At 44.3% G+C, this 25,163-nt stretch overlaps 1 protein-coding gene across 1 annotated transcript in view; it reads left to right on the forward strand.

The window, feature by feature from the left end:
* The first annotated feature begins 2,448 nt into the window (after positions 1-2,448).
* The window catches only part of FMN2 (formin 2), a 207,608-nt gene continuing 184,893 nt past the window's right edge, over positions 2,449-25,163 (forward strand). Inside the window, exon 1 of the mRNA XM_056853283.1 lies at positions 2,449-4,171. Within this exon, the coding sequence (XP_056709261.1) occupies positions 2,626-4,171 (1,546 nt within the window). The 5' untranslated portion in view covers positions 2,449-2,625. The remainder of the gene's footprint in view (positions 4,172-25,163) is intronic.

Genomic DNA, 25,163 nt, shown 5'->3' on the forward strand with positions numbered 1-25,163 from the left:
ATCTTAATAGCAGCACTTGTTAAATGAAATATCTTCTGGGGTGGAAAAAATGGACTGGGGAAAATTTTAATTGCATTATGTTTGGGTTCACACTAGGGTTGGTGGTGAAAACATACACAACACCAGCACCTTAGCTATAACCTTACCTGAAATGCTGACCCAGATGTCAGTTCACCCCACTTCAACACCAGATGTAATCGTAGGTAGTGTTGATATGGGGCCATACTTGTCCTAAGCTCCATTCGGAAACTAAGCAGTGCGTGTAAGTGCTCCGAAACAAGAGAAGGCGCCGCTCAGATCTGGCTGAAAGCACTACTCTTGGATACAGAAACCTTTTCATTAATTCCAGATGTGTGTGGACTTTGTAGCTTCTTAGTGGTGTGAGAGAAATGTATCTTCTAAATGTTCGGGGACACTTCATCTGTTCCATGTCTGAGGCACGGCAATGAAGACAGATGCTAAGGATGCCCTTTGGATTCGGTCATAGTTTCTAGTGCATCAGGTCATGTGTAAAGTGCAGTGATATCCAGTGTTGTGCAATGTCTAGAATGTCACATTAGAAGTAGGGTGAACTGAATTCAAATCTCCACCCGGTTGGATGATCTTGGGCTAATCACAGTTCTCTCCGAACTTTCTCAGCCCCACCTACCTCACAAGGTGTCTGTTGTGGGGAGAGGAAGGGAAGGGAATTGTAAGCCAGTTTGAGTCTCCTTAAAAGGTAGAGAAAATCAGTGTATAAAAACCAACTCTTCTTCTTCTTCTTACCAAATTTAGGAAGATTCTTGATACATGCAAGTCAACCCATATTGAAGCTGTGTTGCGCCCTCTTCCCCACTCCGTCACCATTCCTATTAAACCTGTTGATTTTTAGACTGTGAGTGCCTTCACAACACATAGCAACTTTAACCACTTTAATAGGGCCAGTGTGTATAGTGGTTAGGGCATCAAAGTGAATGGTTTCAAATCCCTGCTCAGCCCTAAAACTCTATAATTGGCCTTGAAGCCAGTTATCCTGTCTTTATCTAACCTACCCCACCAGACTGTTGTAAAGGGGGAAGGAACAAGTGATATGCTAAGTTAAAGGTACATAACCACATAAAAGGTTAATTTTTTTAATGTAACTATTTACATTTATGTATACACATAATGTATATACAACAGTGTATCTGGGCTGTAGATATTTTTATGCATGTTTACTCAGCACTGAGTTCAGTGGAAATGACTTCAGAGTAAATGCATGTAGGATGATAGCCTTAGACTGAAATCCTTTGTGCTCCTTGTGCTCACTGAATTTAGTGGAGCTTTCTTTCCAGTCAACTTGCATACAATAAGGCTGTTGTTTCTTTAAAACCCTCTTTCCTGTAAGCGTGAAGGCTGCTTAATATTAAAATATCCAGGAAAGGCTACTGATGGAACAGATGGACTTTGGCTTTGATTTGTGATGTCAGGTCCCGTACCTTTCTATGGCTTTACGGAAATGAATGTAAAACATTATAATCCTCTGTTCACAAAGCAATAAGGTTATTGTTATTTTTGCTAAGGATTATTTTGAAGAAACCTCTGTTATAAAATACAAACAATTATACTTTACCAGATGTACAGAATCTGAAAGCGGCACATATATTATCTATGGACATTTAGAAGTGCATAGCTTTCTTTAGATTTGCATTTTCCTGGTGATGACTGGTTTCTCTCCCCTCCCCCACTGGTTTTTGGTACCAAATGTTCTTTATTTAAAGACAAAACAATGAGTGTGTGCTGAATATTGATGAACTTAATCCCTTTGAGGATTACCATTATTTGTACCCTCTCGGAATACAAATGCTTTGTTTCATGTAGAACAGTATGCTGAGTGATCTGTAACATCATTAACCTTTAACCCTTTCTGCAAAGAGTCTGTGTTTGTGTGTGTGTGTATTTTTATATTATTTGATATTATAGCATCACTTCCCCGGGTTGTGGAACTGCACACATGATCATAAGCATGTACTATGGTTTTACTTTTTGCACAACTGAGATAACAGCATGCTTTAGCAAAATGTGCATTATTAAAGCAGCCTAATCATTGTGATCCAAGGCTTAAGAGCTGTTCTTTTCTCCTGTGAATAATCAGGATGTAGTTACTGGAACTTCAAGTTTAACTTTCTTCTTCTTTTTCTGCTCCCTATCCCCCTTTACTCCAGAACTTGAACTTGTAAAATCCTGAAATGTAAGTCATGTGGTGACAGACGGATCTTTCCGGAGCTTATAATGCAGGAGTTTCAGACCGTGCCGAGAGAAGTCTCCGTCGTCAAGGAATTGCTATTCACATCTATCAAAGACAGCCAGGAGTGTAGCAGGCAAAGTCTGAAAAGGCAACGGTGCCATGAGCTACCATTGGAAGGAGCTGTCTGCAGCTCTTGGTGCTCTACTGAGCATGTCCCGGAGGAGTCCTGTGCTAGCAGCACATTATGCAAAAAGGCAGCTCGAGCAGCTGGGGGAGAGGCAGAGCAAGCCTTTGCTCGGCTTGCATCACCACCGCTTGAAAACAAGCCTGGATTACTCGTGAGGCTCTCGCCGCCGGGCCTGCTGAACGAAGCCGAGCGGCATGGCTTGATTTCTGACGTAGCAGGATTGCAAAACAACATGGGGAACCAGGATGGGAAGCTGAAGAGGAATGCAGGTGATGTGCAGGAAGGGGGAGAGGATGCTTCTGGGCCCAGGGATGCGGAGGGCACAAAGAAGGGAGCAGGAAGCAAGAAGGGACTGGGGAGGCACGGCAAAGGGAGCGAGTCCAGCAAAAAGAAGGGGAAGTCTGAGTCCCGGGGGTCTGTGTTTTCCAATCTGAGGATCAGAAAAAATCTGTCCAAGGCGAAAGATGGAAACAGCAGCTCGAGAGAGGATGTTTTGGAAAGCCAGGCCTCGCAAACGGGAGAGCTGGACAGCGCTCATTCAGTCCTTACCAAAACGCCTGATATAAGCATCTCTGCTGATGAAGGGGGGCTCTCGGACACAGATGTGGAACATTTTGAGATTACAAATGAGACTCGTCCAGCTGCTGCTGAGCCGCAGGATGGACAAAGGACCAGCTCCGGCTCGGATACGGATATATACAGTTTCCATTCAGCTACCGAACAAGAGGATTTGCTCTCTGATATCCAGCAGGCTATTAGACTGCAACTGCAGCAGCAGCAGCAGGGGGCAATTAACATTGGAACGGAGCAGCATGGCACCAAAACAATGGATCTACACATGGCTAATTCTCAAGCTACCCCCTTTGATTTTGAAAGGTTCCTTTCACTGAGCAGCGACAAAGACAGCAGTCCAGATACCGAGCAGGCTGTCTCGGCAAAATCGGAAATTACAGGCTATATCCCCACTTGCGATGCTGAACGGGAAGTGGAGGAAGAGGCAGATGACATGGGCTATCCCCGCAGTGGTGTGTTTGGTAGGGAGGAACACAGGCAATTGCCAGAGGAGCAGGAGCGACCTGCTGGTGCAGGCAAAGACCTCGGCCTGTTAAAAGCTGCAGTGACTGAAAACGGGGGTCTGCAAGGCAGTTCTGTGTTTAATTTCCCATCCCCGGTAGGAGAGTCAGAGACTGAAGGCATAGGCGTTGAATCTACTGGTTCAGAAACCGAGGGGACTATTGCAGATGCAGGCCACGATCAGGTGGAAGGAGCCAAAGAAAGGAAATTGAGTGTGTTGCTAAGCAGAGAGGCAGTGAAGAATGGGTTTTCTGCTGAGATGAAAAATGGTATTTGTTCCTCCGAGGACATCCCAAGCAGTCCTGCACATAGTTCCAAATGCTTCAAGCCTTACCCTCCCATAAACCCATGCTACATCAAAACCACCACAAGACAGCTGAGTTCTCCAAACCACTCACCTTCTCTATCCCCGTCCCAGAGCCCACTTTTTAAAAGGCGGCGGGAGTCCTCTCGCCGAAAAGAGAGCGACTCGGCCAAGAAACAGAGGTCGGCCAGTTTGGCCGGTACATTCAGCCGCTCAGCGGACTGGACAGATGAAATTTCAGATCATAAAGGTGAAATAGCTCAAAAGTCCGGCTCTGCAGACTTCTTGGAGTACAGGCGGATTAGAGATGGCTTTCCAGGGGAGAAAATGCCTTTGAATCACTCAAGAAAGACCTCAGGGATGACGCCTTCTAGTGACGCTTTCCCCAATGTGTTCAGAGGTGAGTGACATCAGTAAAGAGCTGCCTGGAGCTCAGGTGTGGAAGGCAGGTGTCAAGGGGGTTTGTAGCAGTAGGTCCTTTCTCTCTTAGTTTATTTCCATTTCTATTTAAATCGATACCCCTGCACTCTGTAGGTTGTTCTGCGACTTCAGTGGAAATGATTGCATGGATAAGTTTGCAATATTTATAATCTCCTCTGGTGACGTATATTCAAGTATTTCTCATGCAATTGATATGGAATGTATAAAATACTCTACTTTCAGTTAGTTGTATGGATTAAGTCCAGCAGAAATATATGTGGAGGTTTGTGTGTGCAGTGCTGACTAGCATGATAACTGTATAAACCATCTAATGTTTATACCATTTTATCATATTGCTAAGGTGGTTTTAAATATGCAGTATGTGAAAAGGGCCATAATAATTTCCTTATTACAAACTAACTCTTGCTGAGGCAAAGTGACTATACACATTTGAATCAAGAACTGCAAAACTGAAGCCCAATATTTTGTTTGTAAGGACTTGCTGTTCATTTTTTTTCATATGTAGTGTTTTTCAGGTATTTATGGCTTTCTTTCCATTGTAAAGAATTTGACAATTCATATCCTGTTTAATTTATCCTGTGGTAAAAGGTTACTTATTGATGCCATGGCTGGAGTAGAGAGTTGAAGAACCCAGATCTCCCAGCCCAGCAATATCTGGTAGGCTAGAAGCGGCCTGTGTGTGTAAAGTGCTGTCAAGTCACAGCCGACTTATGGTGACCCCGTAGGGTTTTCAAGGCAAGAGATGTTCAGAGGTGGTTTGCCATTGCCTGCCTCTGCATGGGCTAAGAGAGATCTGAGAGAACTGTGACTGGCCCAAGGTCACCCAGCAGACTTCATGAGGAGGAGTGGGGAATTGCACCCAGTTCTTCAGATTAGAGTCCGCTGCTCTTAACCACCACACCATGCTGGCTCTCTAGAAGCGGCCTGTGTCTGGCCCATAAAATGCATCTGGCCAGCTAGAATCTTTCTGCTATCTTGTGCTGTACACTGCTGCTACTGGGAAACAACTTGCTTGTCATCTGGTCATTTGATGGGGCAGGGGGCAGCTTTTCTATCAGACAAGATGTGGACCATATGTTCTCCACTTCTTCAGTAGACCACAATCCATTGGTTGGGATATTCGGGATTGTTGCACTACCTAATTTTCACTTTTCCTATTATAGTGTTGCTAGTTTGTAGAGACTTTGCTGCAGTCAAAAAGTGAGCTGCTTGAATAATGTTTGCTCTTCTGAGGTTCATAAGAACGGAGGTTGTAGTAGTTACTGGAGGGGAGGGAACCTGGCAAGCTGTACATAAAAAAAAAGATTTATGTATTTCCCTTGATTCTTTTGTTAAGCTGAACCATTACCTTCCAAAAATATTGTTAATGGTAAAAAGAAAATGGAAAGTGAGAAAACAATTTGGCATAAGTTCACCCTGACATGAATGGGGCAGACTAGTACGACCTTTTAGATCTTGGAAGCTAAGAAGTATCGGCCCTGGTTAGTACTTGGATGAGAGTCCAGTCCAAGGTTGCTACTCAGAGGCAGGCAATGGCAAGCAACCGCTGTTCATCTCTTGCCTTGAAAACCCCACAGGGTCACCAAAAGTCAGCTGCGACTTTGATCGCACTTTTTTGTTTGTTTTTTACTTAAGTTCATTTCGACAAACATTGCTAAAGTAGGTTGCAGTTTAGGTTTCACTGAATCAAATGGTAGGACTCTCATTAACTGTAAAGGTGTGGCGTAGTGCATGTAGTGTTGTGCTAAGAAGCCTTGCGTTCAAGTCCTCGCTCAGTTATGAAGCTCTTTGGATGGCTTTTGGCAGGTCACAGTTTCTGAGTCTAACTTCCTTTGTCTGTCTTTGTTTTAGTGCATTTTTATCTCACCCTTCCTTTAAAGAACTCAGACGTGGGCATACATGGGTTTCTCCTCCTCCATTTTGTCATCCAAATAACTCTGTTGGTCACACTGAAAAAGAATGCTTGGCCCCAGGTTACTCAGTCTCATGTCAAACAGGAATTTTGGCCTTTTATGCAAGGGTAGTTTCCACTGGATATGCTGCTCTCTCTATCCACAGCATTTGAACTAGAATTCTCAAATCACTATACACAGGGGCTTCCCCCCCCCCCAAAAGGAATTCCCAGAGTACTTGGGTTAAATTTATGCACCACCTGGGAAAATGCGGAGCTTCAGAACTTCTTGCTAGCATTCTTAGGCCCTATTTTGACAAAAAAGTCAGACTTTCCTGATTGTTTTAAAGCTCTTTTCTTGCTGAATAATCACTCTCCTGCTATACTGGAGATAGTAGCACAATTTCTGAGATGAATGTTCGTGCAATGTTCTTGCAATGAATGTTCGTCAGCAAGTTAAGTAGAGGGCTTTTATTGATTCCACCATTCTTTTATCTATTATGTTTTATCCTTGTCAGAAATGTTCAACTGCAATAATTTGATGTTACTATGCAGACACCCCATGTTTCGATTTTATGCCAATAAAGGAGATTGTTGTTGTTGTTGCCAGCATTCTTGCTAGTTGCAAACAAACAAAAAACACCCGGTTTGACCAGGCGGAGGTCTGAAAGGGTCACACGCGCTGTGAAACTGGCGAAATAAGCATCCTCATTGCATTCCAGCTTCAAGGGGAGGGGTTGGATGAGGGGAAAGACACGTAGGAGAGAGAAGCAAGAATGGGCGTGGGGAGAAAAACCCGAATTGACAAGTATGCACAGGACCAGCTTTTGATGTGGGATTGAGGCAGACATTAAACTCAGGGTAAAACAGCATCCTTCTCGTGACATCGGGGCCCTGCGGGACCTCAGAGTTCTGCAGGGCCTGCAAGTAGGGTTGCCAGGTGCCTGCTGGTGGCGGGGAAACCCCCGGCAATTATCCCCTCTCCCCGCCGACCCCCTGAGGGTCGGCGGGCAGATGTGCAACCGCGCGTCACTTTCGGTTTAGAACCGGAAGTTCCGCCTCGCGAGGGGCCCTTTACCTATTAGTTTGAGTGGTAAAGGGCTACTTTGCAGGTATCATTCTCTGTGGCCCTCCCTATTCCCCCCCTTGTTTTATGTTACTGTCATTATTGGGGGGGGGGCAACCTACTGCTTATTCCGGGCACTATAGGTCAAATTAAGTGCTATCTGGAGTTTTTAAGGGTTTTCAATTGGGTTCTATTGTTTAATTTTAGAATTATTACTTTATTGTTATTGTTGATGATCCCCGCCCTGAGCCTGGTCTTGGCCGGGGAGGGCAGGTTATAAATGGAACAAATAAAATAAAAACAAATAAATAAAATAAAAAACAAATAAAAATAAATACATAAATAAAATGTGGGGAAAACATTAGGGGAGAGCGAGGTGACTTCTAAAGGTTGCAAAATACAAGCATAATGAAAACAAATCCCCAAAGTACTCGGGGCGTTTCAATGACAGAAAAAATCTGTGTGTAAAAGGCCTTTGAATTCAGGTCTCCGTAGTCTGGTACTCTGACCACCACACCAGCTCCCAAGATTGCAAGGTTATTGTGAAGATAAAAGGAGATAGCCCCATGTATGCTGCCCTGAACTTGAAGGAAGATTGGGATGTGATATATTCTGGCTTTTCATTCTCAACAGTGACATACGTAGCTTAATATTGTTGATTCAGTGGTTGATGGGTACCGAGGTCTGCTGTACACTTCCTTAAAATCATGATCAAATATCTACTTGTGGCAACGTAATACCAACACAAGCACTGCTTCCAAATCAGCTAGACCTGTGAAAAATTAGTTTGTCGTATTCTCACTTCTGAAAGTTGCAAAATAGAGTCCCTAAATTTAGGATAATAAAAATGTACTCCTGTGCTACCTCCCCACAACTTATTTGCTTTATGGTTTTAATTGTGAATTGCTTGTTTTTATTGCAAACCAGCTTGGGAACCATTATGGCAGAAAGAACCTGTCATCTGTTTTGGTGGCATGGGGGGGAGCCTCGGTGGGCCCCCCTGGAGCAGCTCTGGGCAATCTGAGAATGGTGATGTGTTGGGGGAAGCCACAGTGTGTGTGGGTGGGGTGGGTGGGTGAACAGACAGCGAGAGAAAGAGAGAGTCCAGGGGTGAGGAGGTAGATAAAGAGATGGCTTGGGTAAGGGAGCGGGGGCAGAAAGAGTGAGATCGATGGGTGGGGGGCAGGAGAAGACAGAGAGAGAAATGAGGTGGAGGCTGAAAGAGAGGGAGAGTAATGGGGTAGGGGCAGAAAGAGAGAATGATGAGGTGTGGAGGCAGAAAGAAAGAGATTGATGGGGTAGGGGCAGAAAGTGAAATAGAGAGTGTTGGGGTAGGGGGCAGAGAGAGTGACAGGCATGAGGGAGAGAGTAAGAGATGGGGTGGCAGGATGGAGAAAAGGTTAGAGACAGAAAAGTAGGGGGAAAGAGGAAGAAACAAAAGTAGGGGAATGCCCCCTCCCCAAAAGTCTCTTGCAGGTCCCCATGTGTCTAGATACTAATAGTGAAGTCAGCCAAATCTGATGATAACTTAAATCCAGAGACTGGAGTTGTGAACAGGCAAGACAGATCTTTTACAAACTTGAAAAATGCCCCAGCTTGCAGGAAATTGTGAAATCTGGGCATGTAGAGTTTGTTCTCCTCTCTGTTTGGGATTGGAGTATCCAAACTCCAGCCCAGCCTATGTTGACTACTTGATGGTTCCCAAATACTAATGAGTCTTTATGTTGGCCTGCCATAGAATCATAGTTTTGGAAGGGACCATCAGAGTCATCTAGTCCAACTCCCCTGCACAATGCAGGAAATTCACAACTACCTCCCCCCCCACACCCCCAGTGACCCCTACTCCATGCCCAGAAGATGGCAAAAAAAGAAAAAATATTCCAGGATCCCTGGCCAGTCTAGCCTGTCGGAAAAATTACTTCCTGATCCCAAAGTGGTAATTGGCACTACCCTGGACATGCAAGGCCTTAATGCAGTCCAAATGGCAGGACTTTCTGGTCACTTTGGGAGGATTTCATTTTAATAGATTTTGTAGCTTTGATACAGGGAGCCTTGACACTTTGTCCAACATTTCATAGGTGTAGAACCATGTTTCTCTCTCCCTTTTAAAAGGATCTGGTGATCTTTCTAGTCCATTGTAAGCTACAGACCCTTTTGGCTGGAAGCAATCATAATACTACCTTAGCAGTTGCCAAGGTTTTAACCTATGTAATCAAATCTAACAGTTAGATCTGACCAACCTGATGCCCTAGCTGTTATAGGTGTATTTATTGTTGTTGTTGTTGTTACTTTCTTTTTATTGTTGTTTTGTTGTTAGAATTGTTTGTACTCAAGACTGTTGTCATAACAGTAGAGAATAAAAGATGAAAGGAAATCTAAAAAAATACCTGGGGGAGGTTAAAAAACCTGAAAATGATAAAAAGGAGTGCCTGCAGCTTTAAAAAACAGATTCACTCAGTGGCTGTTGCTAGGCAACCACAGATTTTCAGGCATCAGTGTCTGTGAGTAAAAGGCAGGGGGCAGGGTCCTTTCCAGGCCTGTTTTGGTCTTTGAGGGAAGACACATTTGAGCCAGGCCCCAGCCTGGCACCAACCAGTGGGTGATTTGATACTACCCAACTTGCACAACTCAACTAGGCCTCGCTGCTTGCTACTGCTCAACAGCAGCCAACCTATGAAATCCAGTGTGGCATAGAGGTTAGAGTTTCAGAACAGTGTTTGGGAGACCCAAGTTCAAATCCGCATCTTTCTGTAGAAGCTCACTGGGTGATTTTGTTCCTATCACATACTTTCAGCCTTACCTACTTCACAGGGTTATTGTGTGGATAAAACAGAGGCGAGAAGAATAATGTAAGCTGCTTTGGTCCCCACTGTGGAGAAAGGCAGGATATAAATAAAGTAGAAAAAATAGTAAGTATAGCTGAAGATGATAGGCCGGTTAGTGAGTGGCTGGGAAGGAGAGAATGAAGCAGGGAAAGGGGAGAGGATATAGGGGTTGCCAGGTGAGGGAAAGAGGATATAGTGTGGGGAGGGGGAACACACCTTCATGTGTTCATGATGCAACTGCTTTGTTACTGCCTTAGCTACTGAGTCGATTTTTGGATAAGGATCCAGGAGACGCAGGGTCAAATCCCCAGTAGCAATAGTAGTTTGTTGGGTGACACTGAGCTTCTCTCTCTCTCTCTCTGGGTACTTCAAAAGGTGGTTGTTGTGAGGATAAAATAGGTGGAGATAACAATGTTATACACTGCTTTGGATACCCACTGGAGAGAAATAATAAAAATAATTAGAAGGCTCCAGGCCTGCCTTGTTATAACCCCTGGAAGCAGGCTCCTTGCATGTTCCTCTCCCCCCACCTTTCCCCTGCTCTTGTTTTGGACAGGTACTCCCTCAAGATACAGTCCGAGAATCCTAGCTGCCTCAGAGTATACTGCATACATTGGCTGAGGGAGCTTTGCCCCATTCTGTCTGGGGCAACTTCAGCATCTAAAAGAACCTCGGATGGCCTCAAAGGCAGTAGTGCACATGTTTGGCATTTAGCAAAGGTGGAGGAAGTACAACTGATATGGTGATCAAGAACCACACAGGAGGACTGGATTCTTTCTGTTGGAGACCTTACTGTGGAGGGCGCTAGAATCTCTGCCACAGAAGTTGCGCCTAGGCCTAGGGGATCACTGAGCTTTGTGAGAATTCAGAACGGGGAATGAAAGCAACGAACAAATTCCTGAAATTTTCTTTCTGGAATTGATGGGTAACAGAAAGGTAGACCTCAAAACAAAACAAAATAAGGTCCCTGGGAATGTTATTTTTGTCATTGTCATAGAGTCATAGAATTATAGAGTTGGAAGGGACCACCAGGGTCATCTAGTCCAACCCCCTGCACAATGCAGGACATTCACAACTATCTCCCCCACCCCACATCCCCAGTGACCGGAAGATGGCCAAGATGCCTTCCCTCTCATCATCTGCCTAAGGTCACAGAATCAGCATTGCTGACAAAATAGTGATAGTATGGTCAAGCTGTTGTACAGATTTCACTAGCTTGGGGAATATAATTAATGAAAGGGACAATCGACTGTTCATTACTGCCATCCTGTGCCATCCAGCCTGCATCTCATTTGATACCCTTTCCCCTTGATACCCTTTCCCTTGGGGTAACTGTGCTCAAATACATGAGATGATGAGAGTTCCACGAACAGGGCTCTTAGCAAACTTTTCCTTTAAAAATCAGATGTGCAGGGGCCCCCATTCTGTTTGGACCCGAAGAAGAAGGGGGCTCCATTAATGGAACTCCTAGTATCTCATGTAGCTGAGCCCAAAATTTGTTGGCTGAGCCAATAGTTGGGGAGGATTTACCCACCTCCCGTAAGTATACTGAAAGCAAAGAGGAACATGTCACCTCATTTTTTCCATGATTAAAATTATTTTGAATAAATAATTTGTATTGCACCCTGTGGGAACAGAGATGGAGGTGTGGTTTGTGACAACAAGCAGAGCAGCTAAATATGGCAGGAACTAAGGCAGAATTCTGAATATACCATACTCAGACAGGATCTGCCCTTGCTCTTCTGGCTCTATTGACTCATTAGCCCATGCCCTTTTGGAATGCCGCTTTTACGAGGAACTTTGATCGCACTATATTCCCCCCTTTTAATATACAAATCCAATGCCTCTGTGACTGACATAATGCCTTTTTTACTAAGTGATAGGGACCCCAAGGCTACATTGTCAGTGGCAAGATTTGTTTCAGTCCTTATATCCCTCCAACACTAGATATATGCTGCTCAAGATCAATTGATCAAGGAGCTTCTAAGGGATAAAGGAAAGGAAAGGAACTAAGACCATGTAGATTTCCTACCTTTTCACCTCTTAATTCAACCACAGTAGATTGTTTTTAGAGTGCTGAGATTTGTATAGTTTTAATTTTTTTAAAAGATATATTGTGATTAGGGTTACCAGGTCCCTCTTAGCCACCGGTGGGAGATTTTTGGGGCGGAGCCTGAGGAAGGCGGGGTTTGGGAGGGGAGGGACTTCAATGCCATAGAGTACAATTGCCAAAGGGGCCATTTTTCTCCAGGTGATCTGATCTCTATCGGCTGGAGATCAGTTGAATTAGCAGATCTCCTGCTACTACCTGGCAGTTGGCAACCCTAATTGTGATCTGTGTTGATTTTAATGTTACTTGCCCTGTGCCCAGCTTTGGCGGGGAGGGTGGGTTAGAAATAGAAAATGATAAATAAATAAATAAAATTGAGGGTTTGTGCTGAAGACTAGATGGCTAGGCCATAGACCTGAATTGGCTCAGAAAGTTAATTTTATATGATTTCTGGCAATCCTGCCAAATTTGACTCCTGGTCTGTTTTTTCCCTTCTTCTTTCAGTTCTGAAGGGGAAAAATCAAAGCCTATTTAGGGCCACCAAACCCCTAGTGGGGGCAGGGGATCTAGGGTTGCCAACCTTCAGGTACTAGCTGGAGATCTCCTGCTATTACCACTGATCTCCAGCTGATAAGAGAACAGTTGGCTGCTTTGGCAATTAGAGAAAATGGTTGCTTTGGCAATTGGACTCTATGGCATTGAAGTCCCTCCCTTCTCCAAACCCCCCTCTTCAGGCTCCGCCCCCAAAACCTCCGCTGCTTGCGAAGAGGGACCTGACAACCCTAAGGGGAATTCTTGCACCCAGGTCTTGTTGCCCACCGCTGCTCAGGGCAGCCTTGTGCATTCACCAGGAGTTGACACAGGTCAAACCATAGAGCTTCTGGTGATTCCTCAAATTATGGTGAGTACACAAGGCTATATTTTTAAAAGTTTTCTTTTGTAACGTTGAACCCCCATCCCCACAACTCTTTCACCGGTTGCCTGACAACCCTAAGCCTGTTTTCAAATAAATATATATAGGACCTGAGTTCTCTGTTAAGCCTATTGGGACAGACACCATAAATCTAAACATACTTCTGTGAAAAAACACGTCACATCGCCTTGAGTAGAACTTAAGGGTAGTGCGTATATCTATGCAACTGTATCTAGCCATTTTGAAACAAGATTCATGGAGGCTACTTGGGGTTGCCAGGTCCCCCCTGGATGGGGGAGATAGGGTTGACAGATCAGGGCCATGTCCGCACTGCATGTTTGCGGCTCTGAATTCTGCGGGCTTTCCTTGCATGTTCCCACCAACTTACCCGAAGGATTCCGACGATGTCTCCAGAGCGCAATTTCGGCGCGTTAAGCGCATTCGCTTATACGGCGAATTAAAAAAATAGCACGTCCTCCACACCCGGTGCCTGAAAATGGGAACATGCAATGCGTGTTCGATCCACTTCCTGCTGCCAGCCCACTTCCTGCTGCCAGCCAACCCCTGCACTCCCCCCGCCTCCCTTACTAACGCTGGACCAATCGCCGTCCTTGCTTGGAGCGCCGACTGGGCATGCGTGGGAGCGCATTTTTCAAATGCAGCGGAGAAAGGCAGCGCGGTGGGAACAGAAATGTAAAGTCGTATTGGATTCTTTTGTACTGGATGCGTGTAAATTGCAAGGTAAGTTTCTAGTGCGTTCACGGGCCTGGTTGGGAAACTCCTGGAGACTTGGAGATGGAGCCTGTGGAGAACAGGGACCTCAGTGGGGGGCGATGCCATAGAGTCCACCCGCCAAAGCATCTATTTTCTCCAGGAGAACTGATCTCTGTAGTCTGGAGATGAGCTGTAATTTCGGGGGGTCCCCAGGTCCCATCTGCAGGCTCACATGCCTAAGGTTACACTTTGTAGTTATTGATTTGTATGTAGTTGTTTCTTCCTACAAAGGATACATTTCCCCCCACCCATATGTGCCTGCCCCAGCTCTGAGACTGTCTGAAAGGGCTTTACTGAAGGAACTCACGCTGCCTCACATGTATTTGTCAAGGGCCTGTGCAAAATCTTTCTTAGGAGCCACATTTCGACTTTAGAACTCCATTCCCTAGGGTCGTTTTTTCACGGAGGTTTGGCACGGTTTTGCCTTTGTTTTGGCCCGCTTCAAATGTTTGATTTTTCATGAACGCTCCGAGCTTTAGCAGAAAAACCGCGTCAACTCCACGTCTTCTCAAACCTGTGTTGGTCCGTTCTTTGTGGTTGCTACCCGTTTTTTTCCCTCCATGAAAAACGTTCCTGGGTTCGGACCAATTGTCCCCGCCCATGTCGGCTAATTTCTCCTCCCCTGTGAATGGCGATTGGCTGGGAGAGTTTCAAGCCCGGGGGACAGCCTCCCTCCAAGGCAGGACAGATCTCCCTCCTGCAAATCCAAGCCAAAACTCCCGTCACCCTTCTGAAGAGGGGCAGCCAGTCTGCTCTGGGTCTCCCTCCTGCCGGTGCGATCCTGTGTGTGTGTTTTGGGGGGGGCATCCTGAGAGCGGCAAATCCAAGCCAAAACTCCTGTCACCCTTCTGAAGAGGGGCAGCCAGTCTGCTCTGGGTCTCCCTTCTCTATCTGTATGGAGGTTCCTGGCAATGGATGGCCGGAGCTCTACGGGGGGGGGGGCACAATGATGACCGTCTGTCAAAGTCTGGGAAAGGGGGGTGGTGGCCAAGTATGGGGGGTGGGACGGGGAGCATGGTAAATAGAAAAGTTATATAAGGAAACCGGAGGGACTGGTGCTTTTTTTGGCTGGGGCTGTGTCCACAGAGGTGAACTGCACTGGGTAATCCGCTGGGCGGAGTTGGGGCGCAGTTGGGGGCGGGCATAAACCATGAGCTTTTCAGAAGGGGACAGACCAAACCGTTGTAGAATACTGCTTGCTCTGTTCCCATGAAAAACCAAAACTACTTCTGGATTGACGGGGATATAAAAACATGAATTTAAATAGTGCCCATGAAAAATAAATTTAAATCGCTTTTTTTTTTGTTCCGCAGCAAGAGAGCATCAAAATCTTCCGTGAAAAATGGGCCTAGGAGTTGCTTTCAGCCTCCTTGCTGCAGGCCTTTTGCTATCAGTTATAAAGACTTCTTAAAAAATCATTTTAATAGAAAGTTTGGTCTTCGTTTTGAAAATAGCCATAAAGTTAAAAGTAGTATTTTAATTGTATATTTATTTTAATGCACTTCATTTATAACCATCTTGAGCATAATTTTATGGAACAGCAGCAGAGCAATTTTTTTTTTTTTTGCTGTCACATCTGACTTACGATGCCCCCATGGGGTTTTCAAAGCAAGAGGCGTTCAGAGGTGGTTTGCCGTTGCCTGCCTTTGTGTCGTGACCCTGGACTTCCTTGGTCTCTACTAACCAGGGTTGACTCTGCTTAGCTTCTGAGATCTGACGAGTTCAGGCTAGCCTGGGCTATGCAGGTCAAACCAGCAAAGCAATACCTGAAATAAATAAATACAGATTCAGAAGCGCTGTGATAGAAAATGCAGATTGTACCAAATGGGAAGCTACAAAGGTACAACTTACCACAATGTACAACTTCAATGAAGTTGAATCTAAAGGACTTATTTGGTAGTATAAGCTGAACTTTATTTCCAGATCAATACCTATACTTCTGCAGGTCAGGTCTGCATGGGTAATGGGTAGGGTTGCCAGGTCCTTCTTTGCCACCTGCAGGAGGTTTTTGGGGCGGAGCCTGCGGAGGGCAGGATTTGGGAGTCCAATTACCAAAGCGGCCATTTTCTCGAGGGGAACTGATCTCTATTGGCTGGAGATTAGTTGTAATAGCAAGAGATCTGCAGTTAGTACCTGCCTGGAGGTTGGCAACCCTAGTAATGGGACTTTTCTGTTGTCACATTAGAAGATAACCCATGATACACGTATCTTTTTCTAGCATATGCATTAACCATGCACTTCTGCTACTGAGAAAATAGCAGGTCACATGTTGAGGATTCTTTTATAAGAGGCTTTACTTGAAATATTCCAGGTCTGCATAGCAATCTGTGACCCAATGTGCACAGCTTTTCCCACTTACTGCACACATATTGTGGTTTCCCATCGAATCTGCTACACTGGCATAAACTTCTCCACTGCTTCTTGCACCATTGTGATGCAGTTCCTATAAGTGAGATCTCATCTGAGCATTTCTGTTGAGCTCAGATTTTCCCCAGGGCTTTAAGCAGAGATCTTGGTGGCAGCAGGCAGGCAGCGAATAGCTGCCCTAGTTTACAGTCCTCCGCGGTTGGGCTTTTTGCCATGTCATTTTTTGAGCCTTCCACGTGCTCTTTTCTGTTAAAGGATTTTCTAGCTCGTGATATAAATGGTAATGAGTAATTGTAATTGCAAAGTTTTCATAAATAATCCATTGCAGTGAATGTTGAAAAAAGAAGTAAACAAGATATAAGGATTTTGGCCTGCAATAAGCATAAAAATCTCCTCTGGGCTATTTTAGGAATGAAACATGCAATGGCACTGTGCTAACAAAATCTGTTCTACTTTTGCCTACTATGCTTCTGGGCCAAAGCTTTGTAAATCCCCATTATTGCATAGAATTACTTCTTTGATTGAAATGAATAAAAAAATGTCGTATAGGGATCTGAGTTCATTTGTGAGATTTTATATGAATGAGTTTCCTCTTCGAAATGCTTGCTGCTTCTGGGTAGCCAAATCCCATTTCAGAGCAGTAATGTCTAAATATGAGGATAAGAAATCACATGAAATGGAAGTATCATGTCAGGCACACTACTTTACTACTTTAGGGGCCAGGCATCCTAGCACGGGAACTTCTCCCATGATTTGCCAATTCCATGGGAGATAAAATGGAGGAAGAAGAGATGACAACACCCACAGTGCTTTGTGTGGGAAGGAACAAGAGCATACACCACATTCTAGGGGGAAATCCAACCAAGTATCACAAAATAGTAAACAAACTTTTGCCTAGACATCATCATCAGGCTGGATGTTCAATTTCTCTTTTAAAAAGTGAGGGTAAGGAATTAAAGAGCCCCGTGGTGCAGAGTGGTAAGCCGCAGTACTGCAGTCCAAGCTCTGTTCACAACCTGAGTTCAATCCCAACAGGAGTCAGTTTCAGGTAGCCGGCTCAAGGTTGACTCAGCCTCCCATACTTCCGAGGTCGGTAAAATGAGGACCCAGCTTGCTGGGGGTAAAGGGAAGATGACTGGGGAAGGCACTGGCAAACCACCCCATAAACAACGTCTGCCTAGGAAACGTCGGGATGTGACTCCACCCCATGGGTCAGGAATGACCCGGTGCTTGCACAGGGGACCTTTCCCTTTTAAGGAATTACAAACAATGTTTCCAGGCAGGATGGAAAAACATCTGTGCCTGTGGTTGCATCTATGAAGTAGGTAGTATTATTCCCGTGTATTAAGGTGTATTCATTTATTTGTTTAGCCATAGGCCATTACAAAACATCCTTATGTATATACAGAAAACTTAAAATTATATCCAAAAAAAATTACAAAGGTATACATTGTCCTGGTAAAATCAATTACATACACAATCTCTATTAAAACATTATTTGATTTCCTGCTCAGAATTTTTCTTAATAACTTCAGGAGCTCTAATCTTCCTGGCTGCAATTGCAAACTGGGACATTCTGAGGGTTACATGCAAATCAGAGTAAGAAAGTAAAAAGATCAATTTATCAAATTCAGAACAGAAAATAACTCCCTTCAAGATTCCATCAAAAAAATTGGCTCTAAGCTTGCTCTACAATGGACATCTTAACACATAGTGAAAGATGTCCTCCTATGATGAAGATCCACAGATACATGTGCGATGTTCCTTTGGGGTTTTATTATAACATCCTGTCAGAAGGGCCGAAGGCATCGTCTGAAATCTTAGGGAGGTGAAAGCCGCCCTGTGGTTCAGGACATGAGGCTGACCAAATAGGGGGATCTGAGATGATCTTTCTTACAGGTATGGAACCAGGGGGGAAATTTAGACTCTTGGATTACTGCTTTGTCAATTAAATTAAGGCATCCATCCTAAACACTAGGGTTGCCAGATCCCTCTTCACCACGGTGGGAGGTTTTTAGGGTGGAGCCTGAGGAGGGTGGGGTTGGGGAGGGGAGGGACTTCAATGCCACAGAGGCCAATTGTCAAAGCGGCCATTTTCTCCAGGTGAACTGATCTCTATCGGCTGGAGATCAGTTGTAATAGCAGGAGATCTCCAGCTAGTACCTGGAGGTTGGCAACCCTACTAAACACCCAGTCGCCAAGTGCAGAGTTATCTGAGGCAGCATCTAAAAGATTGTCAGGTGTAGAGTAACAATGGTAGATATTATTAAGATGTCTCTGGCGGACTTGATCTTTTGTCAATAAGTAAGCGAAAGCTTTGCCACCAAACCCGTCTGGCCTGACAGTCCTATATTTTTTACAGTATTTCATTATAGCAAGATGTGCTCGGGCCCTCAGGGATGGGTGTATTAAGGTGAGCTGAGGGGACACTTTAAGGTTGGGGAGAATAATATTTTGAAGTGGAGTCCAAGGATTATGTATGTAAAATACAGGGTGTGTGTTCTAGGGGGGTGAAATAGCTTTATAAGTAGGGAGAGCAGAAAATCTGTGTTTAGTAGGCAGTAGTCAAATTAGGTCCAGTGTTTCAAAGTTTGAGACCCCGTTACCCTGATTCTGATGTACACATATTGTGATACTTCCGTACCACTTTTTCTCCTATATCATACTCTGAGAAAGCTGTTAATATTGTAATTAATAGATAAACTGGTATGTTGTGACACAGTATGAAGACGCATGTGGCTGAGCATGAGAACCACTCTTTTCTTCTATCCTGTCCCTAAGAAGACATTTTCTTATTTTGGGAGCATTAGTCCTGCAAGATCAATACAGGATGAGCTATGAACAGACTAGTGAGTCTGTAGAATTCTCTTCTCCCTCTACCTACTGCCTGCATTTATTTATTTATTGCTGATACCAAAACAGGGAATTCTGGCTAGTTAGAAGAAATGAATATGAGCAGTAAAAACAAGCTCTTCGAACTTGAATTTATATTTCCAAAAGGGAATTCAGACAGCAGGATGTTTTCACCTGCTTTAGTTCCTCTTAATGGAAGGAAATTGATGATCAAATGTCACCAATCTAATTGATCTTTATTGGAAAAATTGTTTTCAATAAATTCAGAGCATCATTCTTTAGATCAGGGGTACACATGGGCACAGACACCTATTCTGGTGCCCAACAAGTGTTTTTAGAAAGTGGACGTGGCCACATGGGTTTTGCCCAGCAAAGCTTCTGATAGAGCACTGGTGATTTGATTGGCTGTGTGTTGTGTGTTAAGTGCCGTCAAGTCGTTTCCGACTTGTGGCGACCCTATGAATCAATGTCCTCCAAAGTGTCCTATCCCTAACAGCCTTGCTCAGATCTTGCAAATTGAGGGACGTGGCTTCCTTCATAGAGTCAATCCATCTCTTGTTGGGTCTTCCTCTTTTCCTGCTGCCTTCAATTTTTCCTAGCATGATTGTCTTTTGCCCGTGACTCTTGCCTTCTCAGAATATGTCCAAAATACGACAGCCTCAGTTTAGTCGTTTTAGCTTCTAGGGCCAGTTCAGGCTTGATTTGATCTAAAACCCACTGATTTGTTTTTTGGCGGTCCAGGGTATCCGTAACATTTTCCTCCAACACCACATTTCAAAGGAATCTACTTTCTTCCTATCAGCTTTCTTCATTGTCCAGCTCTCAAACCCATACATAGTAATAGGGAATACGATGGGCTCTGCAGATGTTTAATTATGTTGCTTTGGCAGCAGCTGCCACCACAGCTCAAGGACCCTCACCATGTGATTAAAGGTAAGCCGTGGCAGACATTTTGTTGCTGTGCCCACCACGTGTGTCAGGATTCCAATGGTGCCTGCGGGCTCAAAAAGGTTGGGGGGCTGCTTTTAGATCTTTTCCAATCTGGTTTAGGCTTGGTTATGGGACTGAAACAGTCTTTGCCATCCTGCTGGATGACCTGAGCTGGGAGATGGACAGAGGGAATGTGACTCTGTTAATTTTCCTGAACCTTTCAGTGGCTTCAGTACCATCAATCATGGTATCCTTCTGGACCACATTATTGGGCTGGGATTAGGAGGCACTGCTCTGCAGTGATTCTTGTTCTACCTGGAGGGTATTTTTCAGAAGGTGATGCTGGGGGACTGCTGTTATGGCTTGTGGGGTCCCATAATGTTCCATCTTGTTCCTTACGCTACTCGAAACAGCTGGGAGATTTGTGCTGGGTTATCACCAATATGTGGATGATGCTCAGCTTTAGCTTGCACTTCTGGCTGATCCCAGGGAACCTGTAGAAACCCTGAACCAGTTCCTGGATGCAGTTTTGGGATGGACGAGGGCTAACAAACTGAACCTGAATTCCAAAAAGATAGAAGTGCTACTGGTGAGCGGGAGGTCTGACCCAGGATTTCAGGTGTCGCCTTGAAGAAACAGGTCTGTAGTCTGGGGGGTGCTCTTGAACCCAGGCCTACCACTGGATAAACTGGTGGCAGCTGTGGCCAAGAGTGCCTTTTACCAACTTTGTCAGGTTAGCCAGCTGTGGGGGAAGAAAAGAACTATCACTGTGATGCATGCCCTGGTTACATCTAGATTAGATTACTGCAGTGCTACTCTGTGTGGGTCTGTCTATGGGAAGTATTTGGAAACTTCAGTTGGTGCAGAATGCTACAGCTGGGGTGATAACTGGAGTAGGTTGTAGGGACCATATCATTGGCCCCCCAAAATGCCCCCCAAAATGTCTATATCCTGGCCCCCAAATCTTGCCCCCCCCCCAAAATGGAAGCAACAGTTTTTATCCCAATACATTCGGTTATTTGGGGGGAAATTACCCCAATGGAAAAGGTTTCAGAAGTTGTTTTATGACCTGGGTGGTATTTGTATGTGTTTGTTTGTTCGTTGGTGCGGAAAGAAAATTGTATAAGTGGTAAGTTACTGTACTTTGGGAATATTGTATACTAATGTGCAGGTGAAAATGGAGTAAAAGGACAAAGTCATAAAAACATCTCTGCAACACAGAGAAAACGCAACAGGAGTCATTTTATCTCCGAACATTTAATAACTGAAACAACTGATGGGTGATGTACATTGAGAAATTTTATACCCATAATTATCTTTAACAAGCTGTGGAGTGGGGATCAAGCATCCTAGGTGTCTACCTGTCTTCTTGGTACAAAAGCAGGCAAGACCCATTGGTTAGGCCGTAATCTATTGGGATAACTTGTCCCTCATCAGGAAATATCTACACATTGTTGCATGTTGAGCTCTTGTAATCACTGCCTGCTCAATTTTCCTGCTCATACAGGAGAATCAGCAAGGTGAACAATTACAGAAGCATGGTATCTCAAAAATTATGTGAATATCCTGTATGTGTCCTATCTGGCTATCCTCCAATTTGATGTACACTTATGTGTCTTCTGTTGTATTTGAACAGCTCAGACTTTGCTATTGGGATTTCATGGCTGCCATGACAATCATTAGCTTCTCTCAGTTAATATGTTATTGTATACCTACAGCAGATCATACATTTGATTTGGCATTTTATGCTGGGTGGAGAGATGGTGATATGGGAGATGGAAGAGTTTAAGATAACTTTGTTGTCACACCTTGGTGGTTACTGCCAATGCAGAACTGCTGCTAAAATAACCTAATAAGATGATCTACCTCTATGAGAGCTACAGCCTAATGGTTCACAAAGATCTTTTATGCATGGGTTGGATCTCCCTGCTTGGACCTGGGTTAATTGCACATTAAAGTAACCCAGGTTGGGGGAAACTGTATGCATTGACTTGAATGATCAGGGATGAAACTGTGTGCTAATCGAACCATGAATACAGAAAAGCAGTCTCCCAAGCTCAAATCAAGTCCCACCCCTTTAAATGCTGCTCTGTAATTGGCTTACTTCACAGTGTTTCCCGTGAGAGAAGATTTCCTTTCTCCCAAACCCAACTGCCCATAAAAAAGCATTTTAAGAATAAAAAACAAAAACTGGAGCAATCTGAAAGAAGGAGAGGGGGGAGAAATCCAAGCCTCGTTTTTAAAAAGCCTTTCTTTTGCTCAGAAAGAGCTCCGAGGTAGCAGGAAGCACTTGCATCCCCGCCTCTTTACACACTGCTTTGCGATTGGCTGTGAGAGAAGCCAATCTTCTGTTTCCCCCTGTTTAACTATCTGCATGCTGCTTTGAGGAGGGGGTTGGAAAAGTATGCACTTATTATAGAACTTAGTATGCACGCTCTGTGACTCCGGAATGAGCCAGGATGAACAGTTTAATTTGGAAGAGGAATGGGAAAAGCCGGGTTCATTTTGTGTTGAAACAGCGTTGAACTTCCAAGGAATGAGGTGTTGTGCATACTGAAAAATTTGATCCTGGCTGAAATGGGGAATAAAGGAGGTTAAAGTGACCATGCATAAAACACCAAAGGCTTCCTGGGGTATATATGTGTTGCATTTTTTGATAGAATTCACAGAGAAGAGGTTTTTACGGCTGGCAGTACTCCTAAAGCATTTGGTCCTGCAATGGGAGGGTAGCTTCAGCAATGAGAAAAGATTGTTTCTAAGCACAGAAGGGCCTGTTTCCCTAGGAGCTGAGTGCAATGAAATGGCGGTGATTATGCCTAAAGTAGTGGTGGAAGAAAATTCATGCCAAGTCTAATTAAGCCGGAGGTTGGAGCTTCTTTTAGAATCTATACTAGGTCATGATGACAACACAGAGAGCTGTCATTTGCACACCCACTGAGTCTGCTCAGCAATGTTCAGTAATGTGCTCCAGGCTTAAAGATATATCACATCTGAGTCCTCAGAAACAACTAGTTGAACCCTCCGCAACTTGCTATGTCCAGTTTTCAGAGCATTATCATGATAAAACTAATGGTACTTGATCAAATGTGGAATCCATTTTAATCTACAGAAGCCACAAATCCTAATGAGGCTTCACCTTGTCCGTTTCTGTATGGATTCTTGAAGTTCGTGCCGCCTGAGCATGTGGACAGGTTTCTTGGCTATGTGAGATGCTGCCTCTTCCCACCTACGTGTTGGCTGGCTGCCTTTAAAGTTCTCATCCGTTGGAAAAGAAGTGAGGTGGTTTTATATCTGCCTGGTTAACCAATGATTAAAGTCAGGTGGAATAAGTAACTAAGGGTGGTAGATTGCTTCGTCTAGTTTATGATTACATGTAGTGTAAGGAAGATTTTGACCAAAAACAAGTCAACCTAATTAGAACAATTTTTTCTTGCTCTGCATGGGTTCTCTCTTCGCTGCTTTTGTATTTAGGGGAGCTAAGGATCGATGTTTGTATTCAGTTTGTCTCCTGTGATAAATGTTCTGGGACAAAGCACTGTAATCAACCACGATACATAAAAAGGACTAAGTTGGCAAGTCGATTGCTCACAAAGGGCTAAAAATAGCAGCATACTATGAAGTCTGATGTCAAGCTCTGTCTTCCCAAGTCTTCCTCTGCCAGCTCCTTCTGTTTCGTCCCCTTGCCCCTAGCAACGTCTTTGTTGCTAACTTGCTATTCAGTTTAAGATGAAGCTTTGACCAACACAAGACACTTGGGTTTTAGGAGCATTACGTTAAGATTGTTTGAAGCTGAACAACGTAAACTAAAATTAAAGGATAATTATGATGAACTAGAGAAGGGTGCTATTACAGGGAAATTCTGCAGTAGGTAGTGTTTTGTGCTGAACTTAGGGTAGTGATTGTTTGTTGGTTGCTCCCCACACCCCCAAAAAGCAGCATTACATATGAGGCTGTCACTTGCAAGACAGTTTGCAGTTGAATATAGACATAAAATGCAGGTGTTGGTACATTGATTGAGAACCAGTGTGGCACAGAGTTTGGCCGCAGGCTAGGAGACCCAGCTTCAAATCCCCATTCTGTAGGGTTTCCAGCTCCGGATTGGGAAACCAATCCGGGGAGGGGAGGGACTTCAGTGCCATAGAGTCCAATTGCCAAAGTGGCCATTTTCTCCAGAGGAACTGTTCTCTAATGGTGGAGATCAGTTGTGATAGCAGATCTCCAGCTAGTATCTGGAGGTTGACAAATTCTACCTACCACTCTGCCATGAAGTTCAATCTATGAAACTGGGCTAGTCACATAAGCTCAGCTTCACCTTCCCCACAGGATTCTGATAAGGATACAAACTGGAGTTGGGACCATGTGTCCCTTCCTAAGTGCCTTGGAGGAAAGTTCTGATAAAAATGCAATAGGTAGCTATAAAGGTCCATTCATATGAATGGGCACTTTCACACAGCCTAAGTAATGCACTTTCAACCCACTTTCAATGCACTTTGAAGGTAGATTTTACTGTGTGAACTGGTAAAATCCACTTGCAAACGATCGTTAAGGTGCAGTGAAAGTGGATTGAAAGTGCATTATTTGGGCTGTGTGAAAGTGCCCAATGGCAGCTTTCCCTTTACAACTCGTACAAGTGATGATGGGGAAAATATTTGGCTCCTGACTTCATACGAGATTAAACATGTATGTATTTTGGGATATCTGTACTCAAATACAAAGTGGCCTTAGGGATTTTTCTTTTGAGGCAAATGCAGAAAAAGTACAGCACAGGATGAACAACTTACATCTGCTGCTACTTCACTGCAGTAAAGCAGATGATGCATTATCGGCCCATTCATAAAACAGATGGTATATTGTCCAGTGCTGTATTCCTAAAGTGAGTTGTTAGCAGCTAGCTTCTGAACGTGGCCTCTGCTGGCAGTACTTGAGAGGGGAATCGTAACCACACTGACAGAGCAATCTTAAACAGAATTACACCTTTCTAAGTCCACTGAAAACAATGCGTTTAGCAGGGCATAACTTTACTTAGGATGGCACTTGTTGGTCACCTGTTCGACTGTTCAACATTTGTCCCGCAGGTGTAAGGAGAAGAAAATGCCAACCAGACGCCTGGCCCCAGGGAGTTACATTCAAAGTCTTCACCAGTTAACAGTTAAAGTAAGGAATGAATAAAGCCATTAATTGGCTTGAGTGGTATCAAGCTGACATTCTTTGGAAATTTGTGCATAAATGCTGCCATTCTTACAGAGTTGGCACAACTTCAAAAATTCTCCATTTCAGCCAAG

This window comes from Euleptes europaea, chromosome 7 (genome assembly GCF_029931775.1).
Source record: "Euleptes europaea isolate rEulEur1 chromosome 7, rEulEur1.hap1, whole genome shotgun sequence".
Classification (NCBI taxonomy): domain Eukaryota; kingdom Metazoa; phylum Chordata; class Lepidosauria; order Squamata; family Sphaerodactylidae; genus Euleptes; species Euleptes europaea.